The sequence below is a fragment of the Macrotis lagotis genome, chromosome X (genome assembly GCF_037893015.1).
Source record: "Macrotis lagotis isolate mMagLag1 chromosome X, bilby.v1.9.chrom.fasta, whole genome shotgun sequence".
NCBI lineage: Eukaryota > Metazoa > Chordata > Mammalia > Peramelemorphia > Peramelidae > Macrotis > Macrotis lagotis.
Genome location: NC_133666.1, coordinates 608,570,246 through 608,588,216, shown reverse-complemented (window position 1 = coordinate 608,588,216; position 17,971 = coordinate 608,570,246). Strand labels below are relative to the sequence as shown.

Here is a 17,971-nt window from a genome sequence, read left to right as displayed (position 1 = left end):
GTCCTATGAGTTAATCCAGTAGGTATAAGGTAATGCCTCAGAATTGTTCTAATTTGCATTTCTCTAATCTATAATTTGTTAGAACGCCCTCAGAATCAGCCCTGGAGTCAGGAGTACCGGAGTTCAAATATGGCCTCAGACACTTAATAATGACCTAGCTGTGTGGCTTTGGGCAAGCCACTTAACCCCATTGCCTTGCAAAAAGAAAACCTTAAAAGAAAACAGACAAACAAATAAAAATATGGCCCTGATGGCTGATGACCAACTTTGATGGACTTGCTCATTCCATCATTGCAACAATCAGGGACTATTTTGGGCTATTTGCAGTGGACAATACCGTCTGTATCCAGAGAAAGAAATGAGGAGTTTGAACAAAGACCAAAGACTATTACCTTCAATTTCAGAAAAAAGCTATTATCTCATTATGTGATTTTCCTATTTCTTATACTTTATTTTTCTTCCTTAATGATATGATTTCTCTCTCATCACATTCAACTTAAATCAATGTATACCATGGAAACAATGTAAAAATAAATATATGGCCATAGATGGCATTAAAAACTTCATCAAAAAACTGTTCATAACTTTTGATCATTTTTAATTGAGAAATGGTTATTAAATTTTATATTTGACTCAGTTCACAACATTTAAGAAATGAAGACTTTATCAGAGAAATTTGTATCAATATCATTTTATCAATATCAGCCCTGTTTATACTCTCTTTTGTCTTTTATCCTGTCCCTCCTAAAAAGTGTTTTGCTTCTGACTATCCCCTCTCATAATCTGTCCTCTCTTCTGCTACCCTTCCTTTCTCCCATCCCCTTCACCTCCTACTTTCCTGTAGGGTAAGATAGATTTTTAATATCTAACTGAGTGTAGTCTATCTCCAGGTCAATTTCAATGAGAGTAAATCTCACTCACTCCCTCTCACCTTCCCCTTCTTCCACTCCAATGAAAAACATTCTCTTTCCTATTTTGTGTGAAGTAACTTACTCCATTCTATTTCTCATTTTCCCTTTCTCCTAGTACATTCTTCTCTCACTCCTTAACTCCATTTTTAATATATTAGCTTCATCCTAACTGCCCTAAGAAATGAGAACGTTTCTATGAATTATCAGTATCATTTTCCAAGCAGGAATACAGACAGTTCAACAACATTAAGTCCCTTATGATTTCCCCTTCCTGTTTACCATTTTATGTTTCACATGAGTCTCATATTTGAAAATCAAATTTTCTGTTTATCTCTGGTCTTTTCATCAGCAAAGTTTGAAAGTTCCCTCTTTCATTTAATGTCCATCTCTTCCCCTATAAGAAAATGCTCAGTTTTGCTGAGTAGTTGATTCTGAAGTATAATCCAAATTCTTTTGCCTTATGGACTATTAAAGCCCCTATTATCCTTTAATGTAGAAGATTTAGCAGCTTGTGTTATCCTGACTGTATTCCACAAAAATTGAATTGTTTCTTTCTGACTGCTTATAATATGTTCTCCTTAATCTGGGAGCTCTGAAATTTGAGTATCATATTCCTGTCAGTTTTTATTTTAGGACGTCTTTCAGAAAGTGATAGGTGGATTCTTTCAATTTCTATTTTGACTTCTGGTTCTAGAATATTAGGGCAGATTTCCTTAAGAATTTCTTGAAAAATGATGGCTAGACTTTTTTTATAGTCATAGCTTTCAGGTAGTCCAATAATTTTTAAAATATTTCTCATGGATCTATTTTCCAGGTCAGTTATTTTCCAGTGGGAGAGTTCAAATTTTCTTCTAGGTTTTCATTCTTTTGGTTTTGTTTTATTGTTTCTTGATTTCTCACAGTCATCAGTTACTCATTGCTCCATTCTAAATTTTAAGGAATTATTTTCTTCAGTGATTTATTTGTACCTCCTTTTCCATTTGTCCATTCTGCATTCTAAGGTCTCCTTCTATTTTTTGAACTTTGTTTTTCATTTGCATCAGTCTGTTTTTTTATTTCAGTTGTTATTTTTCAATATTTTTGTATCTACACCACACTATTGATTAGTTTTTCATGATTTTCCCAAATGACTCTCATTTCTCTTCCCAATTTTTCTTCTACCTCCCTTACATGACTTTCAAAATCCTTTTTGAGAATTTTCATGGCCTGAGACCAATTCATTTTTTTCTTGAAGGCTTTGGATATAGGAATTTTGACTTTGTTATTTTCTTGAGCTTGTGTTTTGATCTTTTTTTAGTTTTTTTCCAAGGCAAATGGGGTTAAGTGGCTTGTCCAAGGTCACACAGCTAGGTTATTAGTAAGTGTCTGACACCGGATTTGAACCCAGGTACTCCTGACTCCAAGGCTGGTGCTTTATCCATTAAGCCACCTAGCCACGCCCTATTTTGATCTTTCTTATCACCATTTTATGTTTATATTTTTCCTTATTGCTATTTACTCATTTCTCCAGCCTATTATTTGACACTAATTCATTATTAAGTTAGGGTTTTGCTTCTCGTGTTGGAAGATACACTATCTCATACTTTAGGAGATTTCTGCCACTTTTTTCAGAGATACTTCTAGGACTTGCAAGTTTTAAGTTCTTCTTGGATAGTAGGATCTAAGGAGAGGTTTTTACTACTCTCCTGACCTGTGCTCTGGTCAGTTGATGACCAGAAGCATTCTTTTGTGCCCTGAAACAATGAGGAGGGTCACTGTTCCCCTGTGGCAGGAAGTTCCGTTGTATTACTGCTTCCCTTCTAGGACTGTGATCCAGATCTGAATATGGGTAAAGCAATAGTCTTGACTGAGTGATAACAAAGGGACTCAGGTCAAGAGATATGGAAGCAGCAGCAGCTGCTGCTGCTGCAGATTCGGTGGCTTTCTTCAATAAGTGGCTCTGTGTCTGCACTGAGACCTGCCCTGAGCTGAACTCTACTCCATTCTCACTCTGGTCAGACAGACTTTCCTTCTGATTTTCCAAGTTGGCATTGGCAGTCTCTGGATTGGGAGGTCTGTAAGCCTCCACTGCTGCCACTGACCCAGTTGCCCCTCTGCCTGTTCCAATATTGCTGGGACTGGTCCTTGGACAGGCCTGGGCCATCTCTGCTCTCTCCTCTCATCCTAGTACAACAGACATTTCCTACCAATCTTCTAAGTTGTCTTGGGTTGGAAAATTATATCAATTCTTCTTTTTATTGGTTCTTCCACTCTGGAGTTTGTTTAGTGATTTTTTAAAATCACTGCTTAGAGATATCTGTTTAGAAATAGAGATATAGATTTAGAGAAAATATCAGTTTTGAATTATTTAATCTTTAAAGGGGAGGAGTTTGGGGGAGAACTTGGGTGTGCTCCTACCTTCATTCTGCCACCTTGGCTCTGTACCAATCTAGGAATACTTAAATTATTACTCTTTGATTTGCATACCAGTTCAGGTTTTTTTTAATATCAGGTATGCTAATTTTTAAAAAATTTTTATATGTTGACTTTATACTAATATTTCTTTCTGTCTCATGAATTATTGATCTCTCTGATCTATCCTTGTTTTTAAAAGATCTATTTCTTGGATATGATTTACTACTTTATCTTCTAATCTACTAATTTTCCTAAATTTTTTCTCTAAAGATTTTTTTTAACTTTCTAAATTTCTTCTAGGTATTCAACTAGTCTTTATGAAAAATCCTTTCTTTGAATCTTTCAGTTGTCATGTAGTTTCTTTGGGGGAGGGGGACTTCTGAGATGGAACCAAGATGGCAGCATGAAGCTAGCATGCTCCAGGACTTTTCCCTACCAAACATATATGAAGCCTTTGCACTGACATTCACACTACGGATCCCACAAAAAGAGAAGATTCAAAGAAGTTTTTCAACTGTAGACATCATGGAGAATCTTCAGTGAAGGTCTGTCTTCTTGGGGGCAGGAAAGGGGCAGTAAAGTTTTGGAGGCAGGAAAGCAGGAAAGCCATCAGAGGTCTTGTTACCACAGTGCAATCCAGGTCCTGACAGCTTAACAACAGCAGTGGTCCCAACAGCTAGATAGCAAGGCAACTGGGAAGACCCTAACCCTAAACAAAGTTTGAACCCTGAGAACACCTGGGTAAAAGACAGAATTGGGTCAGGAACAAACCACTGTTAAGTCAAAACCTGGACACAAAGGAGGAAAAACACCTCTAAAAAGGCAAGGCCTAGACTGTATATGCAACATCTTGGCCAAAGACAAACCAGGGATCAGACCCCAGTCCCAGGGAAAAAAAAAGCCTGAATCTATACTACCTATACCCCGAAGAGCTTAAAAAAGAATTTAAAAACCAAAGAAGAGAGGAAGCAGAAAATGGTAAAATGCAGGAAAATTATGAAAAAATGACCAAAGAAATCAACTCCATTAAAAGTAAAAATAGCCAACTGGAAAAGGAAACACAGAAGCTAATTGAAGAAAATAAAACCCTAAATATTAGAATTGAACAAATAGAAACCAACGAATCTACAGGACTAGATTCCATCAAACAAAATAAAAAGGCTGAGAAAAATGAACAAAATGTAAACTACCTCATAGGGAAAAATGAATGGACTGAAAAATAGATCCAGAAGAGAAAATCTATGAATCATCAGACTACTAGAAAGCCTAAATCAGAATAATAAGAACCTGTAAAACATCATGCAGGAAATTGTAAGGTTAAATTGTCCAAATCAACTAGAACAATATAACAATATAACCATTGAAAGAATCCACAGAACCCCTCCACAAAGAGACCCCAAGGATAAAAACTCCAAGGACTGTAATAGCCAAATTCCAGAACCTTCAAATAAAGGAGAGAATATTGCAAGCAGCAAAAAAAAAAAAAAAAAAAAAGAAAACAATTTAAATACAAAAAGAAGCACAGGCAGACTCACATAGCATCTACTAGCCTCAACACAGGTTAGTCTGCTTTTTCTGAAGTCATCATGGTAGAAAGCTATGTAGGTTTTATAATATGATTTAATATGAATTAATAATATTTCATTTGGAAATTATAATGCATATGAAATACTTCTTATAAAGAAAATTAAGAGGTCATCCACCAGGGACTATATCATTTCTCTTATTATTAGTATTCTCTTTCTCTGAATATATGATTCTACCAACAGAACATTAGTGTTTTACTTTTCACATACCCCATCCAACACTTTTCATTTTCCTTTTGTTGTCACATTAGTCAATCTGGTAGATGATTTTATTTCAGTTAATCCAATAATTCTTAATTTATCTCTCTCCTGGATCTGTTTTCCAGGTCATTTGATTTTCCAATTAAATATTTCCCATTTTCTCCTTTTTTTCCTCTTGATTTTGATTGCTTGTTTCTTGATGAATTATAAAGTTATTAACTTCCACTTGCCCAGTTCTAAATTTAGCAAAATTATTTTTTCAGTTAATTTTTTTACTTCCTTTTCTGCTTGCCTAATTCTACTTTTTTTTAAGGTTTTTGCAAGACAAATGGGGTTAAGTGGCTTGCCCAAGGCTACACAGCTAGGTCCAATTCTATTCTTTAAGGAATTCTTTTCGTTAGTAGATTTTTGTATTTCTTTTTCCATTTGGGTAATTCTGGTTTTTAATGAGTTCTTTTCAGTGAATTTAAGTAAATATTTTTTTCTATTTATCCAATTCTTCTTTTTTTAAGGCATTCTTCTTTTCAATGAATTTTTGTGCTTCTTTTACTATTTGATCTATTTCTTTAAGATGTTATTTTCTTCAGCATTTATTGTGCTTCCTTTACCAAGCTGTTTACTCACTTTTCTTGACCTTTCTTGTAACATTCTCATTCTCTTCCCAATTTGACTCTACCTCTCATACTTGATTTTAAAAATCCTTTTTGAGGTCTTCCATGTTCTGGAGTCTATTCATATTTTTCTTTGAGACTGAATACGGGAGTTTTGAGTTTGTTTTTCTTCTGAGTTTGTGTTTTGATCTCTGCCACCAACAATAACTTTTTATATTCAGAATCTTTTTTCTTCTGTGAGCATATTTTTAAAGTCCATTTCTTGACTTTTAACTCTTTGTAAAGTGGGACTCTGATTCCAGCGTAGAGGGCATACTCTCTCAAACTCGGAGTTTTGTGCAAGTGTCTTAATAGGTACTGTTAGGGACGTGTAAGTTTTCATTTCTTCCAAGGTGGTATCATATAAGAAGAGGTATGTTTACTATTCTCCTGGACTCTACTCAGAGTGACCATAAGCATCCTTTTCTGTCATGAAACTGTGAAGAGTGTTCCTACTCCACTGTTATTGCAAGCTCTGGTAGGCTAATCATCCTCCTTGCCCTGGGATTGAGACCCAGAATTGAGACCCTATTTCAAAATAGGCAATGCAGCAAAGGGGGATTTGCAAATCTCCTCCTCATCAGCTGTTCCATCCCTTTATTGTCTGTCAGGTAAGAAGTCTGGAAATAACCACAGCTGTCACTGATTCAGAGACCCCTCCCCACACACACACACACACACATACCACATCTTCTCATAGTTTGCTGGAGTCTGGTATACACTGGTGTTGCCTGTGCTGGACTGTGCTTTATTCTCACCTTGGTGCAACAGACCCTTCCTGCTGAACTTCTGTATTGTTTGGGGTTGTAAAATTGTTTTATTCCGTCTTTTTATGGTTTCTGCCACACTAGAATTTGTTTAGAGTCATTATTTAAAGTTATTTGGAGAGGATTGGGGAAGAGCTCTGTCAAGTCCCTACCATCTTTCCTCCACTTATATTTCCCTCCACTTGTATTTATATAAGTTTTGTAAAATGTTTGCTCCTAGGGGTTACAAACTACTTTTCTTGTTCTGTCTTTTATATTCCAGGTACCATCTCCTGAAAGTTACTTAAAATTATTTACTGAAATGAGTTGACTTGAAATTTGGATCTCTGACAAATGGTGCTTCTATTCAAAGTCTTATAATTTTTTTAGGGTTTTTGTTTTGTTGTTAATTTTGGATTTGATTGGTATATATTTGTTCATTTGGTGAGGAAAAGGAAGTACTTAATAAGTGTCTATTGAAATGAGTTGACTTGGGGGAAGCTAGGTGGTGCAGTGGATAGAGTACTGTCCCTGCATTCAGTAGGACCTGAATTCAAATGTGACTTCAGACACTTAATAATTGTCTGGCCGTGTGACCTTGGGCAAGTCACTCTTAACCCCATTGCCTTAAATAAATAAAACAATTTTTAAAAAAGAAATGAGTTGATTTGAATTTTAGACATTGCTAATACCCAATACAAACACACACACACACACACACACACACACACACACACACACACACAATCACAAACACAAAGTGTTTCTATACTGAGTATTGTAAACATTTTTCAGAGTTTTTGTTGTTTGAGTTTTGATTTTGGTTTTGGTTGGTTTGGTTTTCCCCTTTGGTGAAGGGAAGTGAGCATTTGGGCAGATCAATAATATATAGTATGATACTAGTCATTTTTTTTTCAGTGATAGTTTTCTGTTTCCCTTCAGGGCACTAAAGGAGAACCAGGAGCAGATGGTGAGACTGGACAAAAAGGTGACCAGGTAATAACCTATTTCTTTCCTCATTTCCCATTCATTCCCAGGAATCATCAACGTTATTGTTTTCACCCACAAAATTACTTAGCCAATATCCTGCTTAGAGGATGACTTCCTTTGGCTAAATTAGCAACAAAAATAACAATTTATTCATCATCCAGACTCCCTAAAGATCTTCCTTGACTATTTTCCTTTCAAGTATTTGCCTAATTATCTCCAAAGATACTTCAACAAACTATCTTTTCCTGCAAGAAGATTCTTCTCCAATTCTATTTTCTTTACTTGTCTTATTCAGTCCTCTGTCAAAATAATATTTATTCAAGACAAAAAAAGATCTCCATTTACTCCATTTACAATGCTTAATTCAGTCCAATCCCACAAACTATAAACAGGACTCATCAGAGTTTTCTTTGTCACAAATGAAATACTTCCTTTCAAGTTATGTGCTTGTAAGGTCATACTATAAGTCACTCATATTATTATCTACTTATCAATAATTCATATTCATCTATATATCAATAATTCATACACACACATATATATATGCATATATACAGATACTTGTATCTATGGGTATATAAATGTATATATCCATACATAGATATATTGATCTTATATTTATATGCATAAATATGTATATTTATAGACATAAAATACATATATATAGAACATATATATTTTCTTTTGTTTTTGCACCAATAACATTTTATTATTTTATCATATATATGAAGATGACCTTATTCTGCCCAAATCTAAAATACAAGGCAAAAATTCTGGCAAATCTATCTAAATTGCAAACACTCAATATATACCCAGGTCTGTCACCCAAGGACCAAGCAAACTAAATTCAGAGGCTTATCCCCAGAACTTATTGATAAGGTAGGGAAATCTGTCCTCTCCACACAATTGGTATGTAAGGTTGTTATCTATGCCAGTGAAATCATAGATTTTGTGAAATATTGAAGTGGTTTTCATTCATAGAATCGCATATATACATATATATATATATACTGAAAGTTGGATTCAGTCTTAGGAAACTATTAATTCAACTTCCTCCAACTCATTCCTAGAAACACTTTTTTTAAAAATCATTCAGATGATTTATTTTCTATCTGTATAGATCCCAATCTCCTCATACTTCATTAGATGATTTAATGGACTGTGATAGCCAAGAAATGTATCTTGGTTACAAATCTATCTCAGTTGGTCAATAGTGGATAATTCTTTCATCTGGTACAAATTGGATTCCATACTCCTATTATCTCTTCTAGTTCTGCCATTACATGAGTTTATAAATTATATGAATGAGTAAATGAAGAAATGAATGAATCAATCCAGAAAAATTCTAAATTTTCTACTGTTTCCCCCTCTCCTTCTTCCCCACCCGAAGGGTCATCCTGGAGTTCCTGGTTTCATGGGACCAGCTGGAGATCCAGGACCACCTGTAAGTAGTTCTTTATTTATTTGATTTTTAGATTTTTATCTCATTGTTTTATAAGATCATCTTAAATTCCTCCTTTCCCAAAATGTTCAAGATCTCTATTTGGCCTTGTCTTTGAATGATGCCCTGAATATTTTACATTAGTTATTGGTGGATTGAGGAGAATAGACTCAAAAGAAATGGAAGAGAAAGCTTAGAGGAACCTGAAAATAAAAAAAAAATAAAAAATCCACATTTAAATAGCTTAAGGTATTTGGGTATTTCATAGAATTTCAAACTAGAAGGTACCATAGAGATCCTCTATTCATAAGATTATAAGTCAGAAGTGACCTCAGAAATGATATTTTTGGGGGTGGCTAGGTGGTGTAGTGGATAAAGCACCGGCCTTGGAGTCAAGAGTACCTGGATTCAAATCCGGTCTCAGACACTTAATAATTACCTAGCTGTGTGGCCTTGGGCTAACCACTTAACCCCATTTGCCTTGCAAAAATCTAAAAAAAAAAAAAAAGAAATGATCTTTTCCAACCTCCTCATTTTATGGATGAGGTAACTGAGGTCCAGGGTGGGTAAATGATTTGACTGAGGTGACACTGATAATAAGTGTCAGACATAGAGCCTGAATGAAGTCCTTACTCTATGGTCAGTGTTAGTCCCATGTCTTGATTTCTAAAATAAGAAAATTGATACCTAGAGAGAAGTAACTTGACCAAGGTTACATACAGGTAATTAGAGGCAGAGCTAAGAAGACTTAAAGCTTCCAAATCTTGTGGTTTTAATGCCCTTTAAATCTTAGTTTAAATAGCTATAACATTCCCTTATGTACAAGAGGATCCTGGCACTGATAAACTATAAGCCAAATCAATATTTTTAATTTCAGTAGGAATTAGAATAAGATAGTACTCATCTCCTCTTTCTTCTTCTCTTCTTTGACTTCAATCTCCATGTCCGATATCACCCCATTATTTTTAACTTGGAGTCCACAGTTTTCAAGACATTCATACACTTATGTGGGGAGTTTCTTTATATTTCCTAACCTCTAATTAAAATGTATCATTTCTTTCAATTATTTAAAACTATTGTTTTGAGAAGGAGGTAATAGAACACCAAACTGCTATGATATACATACAAAAATAATTAAGAAATCCATCTTCTATTCTATTCTTGTGTCTTCTTCTAACTCCAGTGGAATAACTTATGAAGCCCCTAACCCCATCCTATTTAAGGATCATTTCCATCTTCAGCCTTCATCCTGAATTTCTTTCCATAACCTTCACATTTAATGCCTCACTATCCTTCTCATTCTATTCTGCCTCCTCCCAGTTCCAATGTTTCAGAATCAAACCAATTAAAGACTGGTTTAACACATTTACTATGTGTTACTTGACTATAGATCATGGAGTCATAACCTCTCTGAGCTTCATAGGCTTATCAAATCTAAGCACTGAAAGGGACTCTTTAGAGGTTTTCTAGTTTGACCCTCTTATATCTTTTCATGTTAAGAGTTCCTTAGTCACATTTCATCAGAAAGAGAAGCAGCAATAATCAGAGTATTCAGTCAGAAGACCTGGGGCAAGGTTCAAGTTTTATCACAAGTCACTGCACTCAAATGACACAAGTGACAGAACTTGGCTATCATCTCAGCCAAGTTTCACTTTACAGACAAGGAAATTGAGGGCCAGAGGAGGAAAAAGGTTGTTCTAAATCACACATCTAGGAAGTAGCATAGCTGCTACTGAGATTCAAAAATTAGGAACTCTAACTTGAAATTCATTACCATTTCTATGATATCAGAGTGGCTCACATCTATCCTTTTGACCCTGGTCTAGAAACTTCATCTTTTGAGAATTTATTTTTCTCATCTATTACATGAGGTTAAGATGAAGTAAGATCACATTAGAGCACTTTCACCTTGAAATCTTTGATTAGCACAGTGCCTAGTACACAGAGAACAATTAATAAATATTTATTGACTGACTGACTTTTACTTCTTTCTGAACCTTGTTTTTTTTCATTTGAAAAATGAGTATAATATTTCTTACATTGCCTGCCTCACAGAATTATTATGGGGAAAGTTCTCTGGAAATTGTAAAATGCTCTGGAAATGTGAGCTACACTTATCACTATTATAGTTTTGCTAATCAGATTACTCTAGAGATCAGATGAGATCATCCCTGCAAAAACTCCTCATACTTCATGAAACACTATGCAAATGTAAGGAAAGATGCCAGTTTATTACCAGGAGATGCTTCCTTTCCATGCATTAACATTTTTGACCTTGAAATAAACACTGAACTCCCCAACTTATGACCACCTCTAGTTTTCTTCTACTGTCCTTGTGTATTGGCACTCTTGCCTTCTACAGACCACTTGTGCTCTTCCTCTGTGAGTTATATCTCATTTATTTCAAATGATTCATAGTATTCATCAATAGTATCCATAGAAACAAAGACCATAGTACAGCATCAGCATCTCTAGTTCTTCTCCATTCATCTCCAGTTTAAATTTCCCTAAGATTTTTTATGGGACCTCAAAGGTCTAAGAAATTATACATATCCCAGCATTCTCTTTTCTCAGGGTAGTCTCCATTCTTTGCAGACCATATATCTTCTATACATGGTAGCCACATTTCCATATCTTTTTTCAGGATGGCAGAATACTTAACTACTTGAATTAGAGAAAAGAGAAGTCCATTCTAGAGGAAAAAAGGAATAGGGTATTCAGATTAAAACCCTGGCTAATTCATTGTCCCTGATAACTTTCATAATCCATTACAATTCTCTGAAAAATCCTCCAGACCACCAATCATCCAATTATAAAATCCTTTTGATGCCTATCTCATAGAGTTAATGTGAGGATAAAACTTCAAATTCTAAATTGTTGAATAGATATGAGGTATCACTAGTTATATCTATATCATAATTTTTATTCTTATTTAATTAAATTGGACTCAGAGCTTTATTATTTAATTATTTATTGTTGATTAATTAATTATTTAATTTGGATTGGGCTCAGAGCTCAAAAAAAGCCAGAGTCAATGGTTAGTCATACAATAGGAAAATCAACACCAGATCCAGAAGGGAAATTCAGTGCTTCTAATTGGATACTAGTAAATTATTTGTTATGCTTTTTTTGTTTGTTTGTTTTTTAGGATTTTGCAAGGCAAACGGGGTTAAGTGGCTTGCCCAAAGCCACATAGCTAGGTAATTATTAAGTGTCTGAGACCGGATTTGAACCCAGCTACTCCTGACTCCAAGGCCAGTGCTTTATCCACTATGCCACCTAGCTGCCCTGTTATGCTTTTTAGAACTAGAGGATATTCCAGAGGTAATTTAGTCCAATCTCTTTCTTTTAAGGATAAGAAGTATGAGGGTTAGAAAAGTCAAGAGACTGGCTGAGGGTCACATGGTAGGTTAGACACAGATTCTAGAGTAGAACATCCTTAACTTCAATTTATCAAAATTTTATTAAGAACCTACAAAGCATAAGGTCCAATACTAGTCAATAGGGTTATGCAAAGAGTCTATGATTTCAACAGCTTTGGAAGTATCCAGGGTGAGAAATCTTTACAGTTTGCAACCTTTCTATTTATTTTTAAAGAGGTAGCTTAGCACAGATTTTCTCTTCATTTCCTTTTCACTATATTGCTTTTGGACTTCTCTGAAACTCTCCAGAATGCTCACACAGGGTATTTCTTCCATCACTACTACTTTTCAGCTTGCTTTTGTGTATTGTTTTCCCCTATTAGTTTATTTATCCAATGTCTGGCATAATAAATACATGATAAAAAGGCTATTGACTGTTACATAATAGCTCATAGATTTAGCTTAGGAAAGTACCTTAGAGGACATCAAATCCTAATCTCTCATTTTGTAAATGAGAAAACTGAGGTCTAAATAAGTTAAATGAATTAGCTAGCATCATATGGTTGCTAGGGTGTCATAAATAGAGGACTAGTCCTGGGATCAGGAAGACCTGGGTTGAAGCACAGTCTCAGACACTTCTTAAATGTATGACAATTTCTCTGCCTCAGTTTCCCTATCTTTAGAAATGGTAGAAATAGTACCCATGCCTCAGATTTTCTGTGAGGATTAAATAAAATAATAAATTTAAAATACTTTTCAAACTTTTAAAGTGTTATATAAATTTTAACTATTGTTATTGTTATTATTATTATAATTACCAATGTAACATCATTAGAATTAACAATGCAACTCTAATAATAAATAAGAGAAACCCGATTACTTCTCACATTATAATTATAGTATATAAAAGACTTGATCTTTTAATTTATTCCTCATAGTCCTGTCAGGAAGACTAGTCAGACCATGTCCATTTTAAAGATGAAGAAACTGAGCTTTGAAAAGATTATATCTATCATTATGAATAGAAGCTTTTCTTTCATATCAGATAATAAGTCATGAAACTATGACATAAATCCACTTATTTATACTCCCTCTGAAAAGCTCTTTTGACTACACTTTTACACACAGTGGATTCAGTGTTTATTAGGCACTTCCTATATTCTGAGCACAATTATACCAAAGAACTTGGTCAAGTTCATATCATGAGTCACTGATACAATTGGGATGCATCTGGACATATTCCAACTCCAAGTGCATTGCTCATTCTATGATTACCTTCATCATGAACACACAAGACTAAAAAATTATTGAAGGCAGAAAGATCTTTTGGAACTGGGCTTAGACTAGCCACATTTCCTTAGCCAAGTCTTTTCCTCTTTTTTTTGAGACTTAATTTCTCTCCATGTTCAAAGTAGAGACTGAATCATGTACTTGCAGTTTTAGGTTCATTCCAGATGAATGAGTCAGGGCTATAAATTCAGCAGCCATTCATTAAGCACTTAACTATATGCAAAGGCCTATGCTAGGTACTGAGATTCCAAAGACAGATATTAAATCATCCCTGCCCTCAAGGAGTATGTATATATAATTATGACTTGCTTTCATTCATCACCTTCCAACCCCTAAAATACAGACTACAAGTCATCCAACCATGGATCCATCTGAGTGACATGTCCAAATGATTTGTTCCCTTACTTCCCTTGAAGCTTATTTTCTCTTAATGTTCTTCCCTCCCCCCACCCCACCCCACCCATCAAAGGTGCCAGTTTATTCTATAAAATAGCCTAGAGATAGAGGTGGGGATGGGGGGATGACTTGGGAGGGGTGGTTCTGACAGGCTCTGACAAAGGGGCTCTCATAAAGATTTCTGGCAGCTCTAAATTCTACCTCCCAATAAATGTGCCCTAGACAGACTGCTCTCTGCCTCCCTCTTTCAGTTAAAGATGATGTGTCCTTGAGCAAGATTGACTCATGACTGGGTTATTTTTCTTTGTCTCTCCCTCTATGATACTATGTCCACTCATATTCTTTGTTCGTGTGAGCCTGGCCTGAGAGATAGGCATTTTCTTCATTGCTACTTGTTCTCTGGGAAGGAAATCCAAGAAATATTTAAGAACCATGCAGCTGCCTTTTTATTTTTTTGGGGAGAGCTGGTGGGATACTGATTACCTGCATAGGCTTGAATAATTTAATGAAATACAAAATATTTAGCATAGGTAAATGGGTGTAGAGATATCTATACTATTAAACTCATTGAATTGTGAAGATAACATGAAAAGGTATATGTTAAGGTGCTTTTTGAACTGTTTAGCATGTGGTACAGTGTGGGAGGGTGGGGGTGAGGAGGGCCAGTATGTGGGAGACACTGACTAAAATCAGAGGTTCTGGGTTAAAATTTTACCTTTGAAAATTTAATATATGGGTAACCAGAAACAAGCAGTTTAGCATCTCTGTGTCACAGGTTCCTCATCTGGAAGAGGGACATACACTAGAAGTCTCCAAATTCCTTTATGATCCTATGATCCTGTCTTTCTATTAGTTCAAAACTTTAAGTATTTGTAATTTTATCCTTGTAGACATTTTCCTCTACCTATACATGTCCTAATCCCTGCATTCCTCTGACAGTGATTTAATGAGATGTTGTGGCCAAGAAATCTATCACCTGATGGCCAGCATCCTGATTCTGAAATTCTCCTCAGAGAGCTAGACTGGTCCTCCCATGATGGGCATATTGCCAGATCCTATTCAAAGCCTTCACAGCCCTGCCTGTGTGGGCTGGCTTAACCCCATCTCATCCACACAGCACAGGAGAAACTGAATGGTATCATTGTTGTTCTATTGACTGTATACTCATCATTGTTACTAGAATAGAAACGGTTTCCACAATTACCTTAATTTTCAGGTATTATCTTTGGCTTTATTTTATCTAGTAGTCTCAACCTGCTAGAGAGAAGAGTGGATGTGTTTGGACTTCTTAGTCCAGGAGGCTATTCTCCAACTTGGACCTGAGGGGTGGGTGGCTCACTCTGGCAGTGATGTGAACAAACAGAAGACTTGATTGTTCTTTCAGCTGCCTTGATTAAGCTTATCAGCAAAGTTATAAAAGAAACTCTTTATATATTCTCTGTCCTGGTTATTTTGTCTTTTTGTTTTCTTAGGGGACAGTTGGTGCCTCAGGACCTGCAGGGCCACCTGGAAGCCCAGGAGTGACAGTAAGCCTTTCACTATAGAACCTTCCCTACTCTGAAGAGCAATCATATTGAATGAATCACTAATGTCCATTCTTCTTTTATAACATCTCTCACCATCCCCTCCATCCAACAATGATACCATCACTCTAGTCCAATTTCTCATCTACTTTAATCAGAACTAATAGAACACCCATGAAAATGAACTCTCTGCCTCTGACCTCTGCTTCCTTTAATTCCTTCTCTAAACCACAGGTCATAGCCCTTGCTTCTTTACTTCAAAACCTTGAGAAACACTATTTTTCCTACCAAATAAAATGTGTATCTATAGGGGGCATCTAGATGACTAAGGTGATAGAACACTGGCCTTGGAGTCAGGAGGATGAGAGTTTGAATCCAGCCTTAGACATTTACTAGCTGTGTGACCTTGGGCACTGATTGCCTCACACTGATTACCTCACATCCAGAACCATCTCTAGTTGTCCTGATTCCTATCTGGCCACTAGACCCAGACAACTCTGAAGGAGAAAGTGGAGCTAGTGACTCAGCACAGTACCCCATCACTCAAATCCAATTCATGTTCTTGTCATGGCATCACCTCACTGTTGTCATGGTTTTCTTTAAGAATGAAGGACAACCATAATCCACATCATCATCATCATCATCATCATCATCATCATTATTATTATTATTTAGAGGTATTTGTATATAGGGATATGTGTAAAACTACATTATCTATGAAACTATACATATATAACTATATAGTTATATGTATATTGATAGGTAGATAGATAAATGATAGATAGACAGATAGAAATAGCTAGCCAGATACCTAGTCAGATAGATGGATATAGATAGATAGATAGATAGATAGATAGATGAATAGATATTGAACCTGTTATTCAAAATATGTCATAATCTAACTCTAATTTGCCTTTCTGGCTAGGGTGAGAAAGAAATCATTGTTTGGGGCAGCTAGATGGCACAGTGGATAGAGCACTGGCCCTGGGCTCAGAAGTACCTGAGTTTAAATCTGGCCTCAGACATTTAATAATTACCTAGCATTGGACAAGCCTATTAATCCAACTGCCTTGCAAAAAAAAAAAGTCATTGTTTAATTCAATTTCATGTAGTGTAATATGGTTTTGAATTCAGAGGATCTAGTTGAAAATGTTAAAACTTGAATCTGCTTCTTAAAACCTGAGTGATCTATAACAAATCATTTAGTCACTCTTGTCCTCATGTCCTTTATTGGTAGAGTGAGTTGTTCCAATTCACAGGAAACTCTTTAAGCATATAAACTGTAAATGAATTGTCTAAGTGAAAATCAAGAATGAGTTAAGAACTTCCTCAATGAAAATTTCGTAAGCTAAGGTCGACACCCCAAAAATGTGTTGTTAGTGCTATTGTCATTTGACTTTGGTTGGACCATGATAGTATGATGTTTAACTCTTGAGGATATATTTTAGGAAAAATGCCAATAAGCTAGAGAATGCCAAAAGGAAGACAACTAGAATGGTGAGAAAACTGAATCCCCTGCCCCATGAAAATTGGTTGAAGGAATAGAGATATTTACTTTGGAGAAGAGAAGTTAGGGGAGACAGTATATCCACAAATAAACTCCTGAAAAACTATCAGATTAAAGATGAATTAGACTTGCTTTTCCATATCACAAGCAGGCACAATGGAGTAGTATCTCATTGGGGTTGGATACTTGATAAAAAAAAAATCTAACAATCATTGCTGTCCAAGAGTGCAATACATTGCTTTCTAGTTCCTTAAAACTAGTAGTCTTCCAGTTCTAAAAAACTCGAGAATGGAAATATCATCTATATCCTAAGAAAGAACTATGGAATATGAATGAAGATCAAAGCATGCCATTTTCACTGTTTTTTTGTTTGCTTTCCTTCTGGTGGGTTTTCCCTTTTTGTTCTGATTCTTCTTTCATAGCATGACTAATATGGGACTACATGTAACATGATTGTACATGTATAACCTACATCAAATTACTTGCTATCCTAGGTTGGGGGGAAGGAAGGGTAAGAGTGAGAATACTTTATAAAAATTAATATTGAAAATTATCTTCACATATAATGAAAAAATTAAAATAATATAATATAATATAATAATATAAAAAATTAATTAAGGATGCTAGCTTGATTGGAAATCCTTACCCAGATGTGATTTGTCCTGGTTTCACAACCCCACCTTCTTCCTCTCCCTCATCTCAGATATACTTTAATTCCATTATGAAGACTTTTTCTTAGAGACATTTTGGCTATAATGTCCTTGCTTTTGTTACTGTCAATCAACATTCACCAAATTCCTATTATATGTAATGCACTGTACTATGCACTGGCAATATGAAGACAGTCTCTGCCTTTGAAAAGCTCTTATTCCAATAAGTGAGATAATATGCAAATAACTGTACAAATAAATTATCCACAGGAAAAATTAGAGATGATCTCAGAGGGAGGGCAGTAGAATGGAAGAGTTGAGAAA

The 17,971-nt window shown here is 35.4% G+C and overlaps 1 protein-coding gene across 2 annotated transcripts in view; it reads left to right on the top strand.

Moving 5' to 3' along the window:
- Positions 1-17,971, top strand: part of COL22A1 (collagen type XXII alpha 1 chain) — a 665,867-nt gene that overhangs the window by 585,057 nt on the left and 62,839 nt on the right. For both annotated transcript variants that reach the window (XM_074202703.1, XM_074202704.1), the window contains exons 47-49: positions 7,431-7,484; positions 8,869-8,922; positions 15,440-15,493. In XM_074202703.1, the coding sequence (XP_074058804.1) occupies positions 7,431-7,484; positions 8,869-8,922; positions 15,440-15,493 (162 nt within the window). The remainder of the gene's footprint in view (positions 1-7,430; positions 7,485-8,868; positions 8,923-15,439; positions 15,494-17,971) is intronic.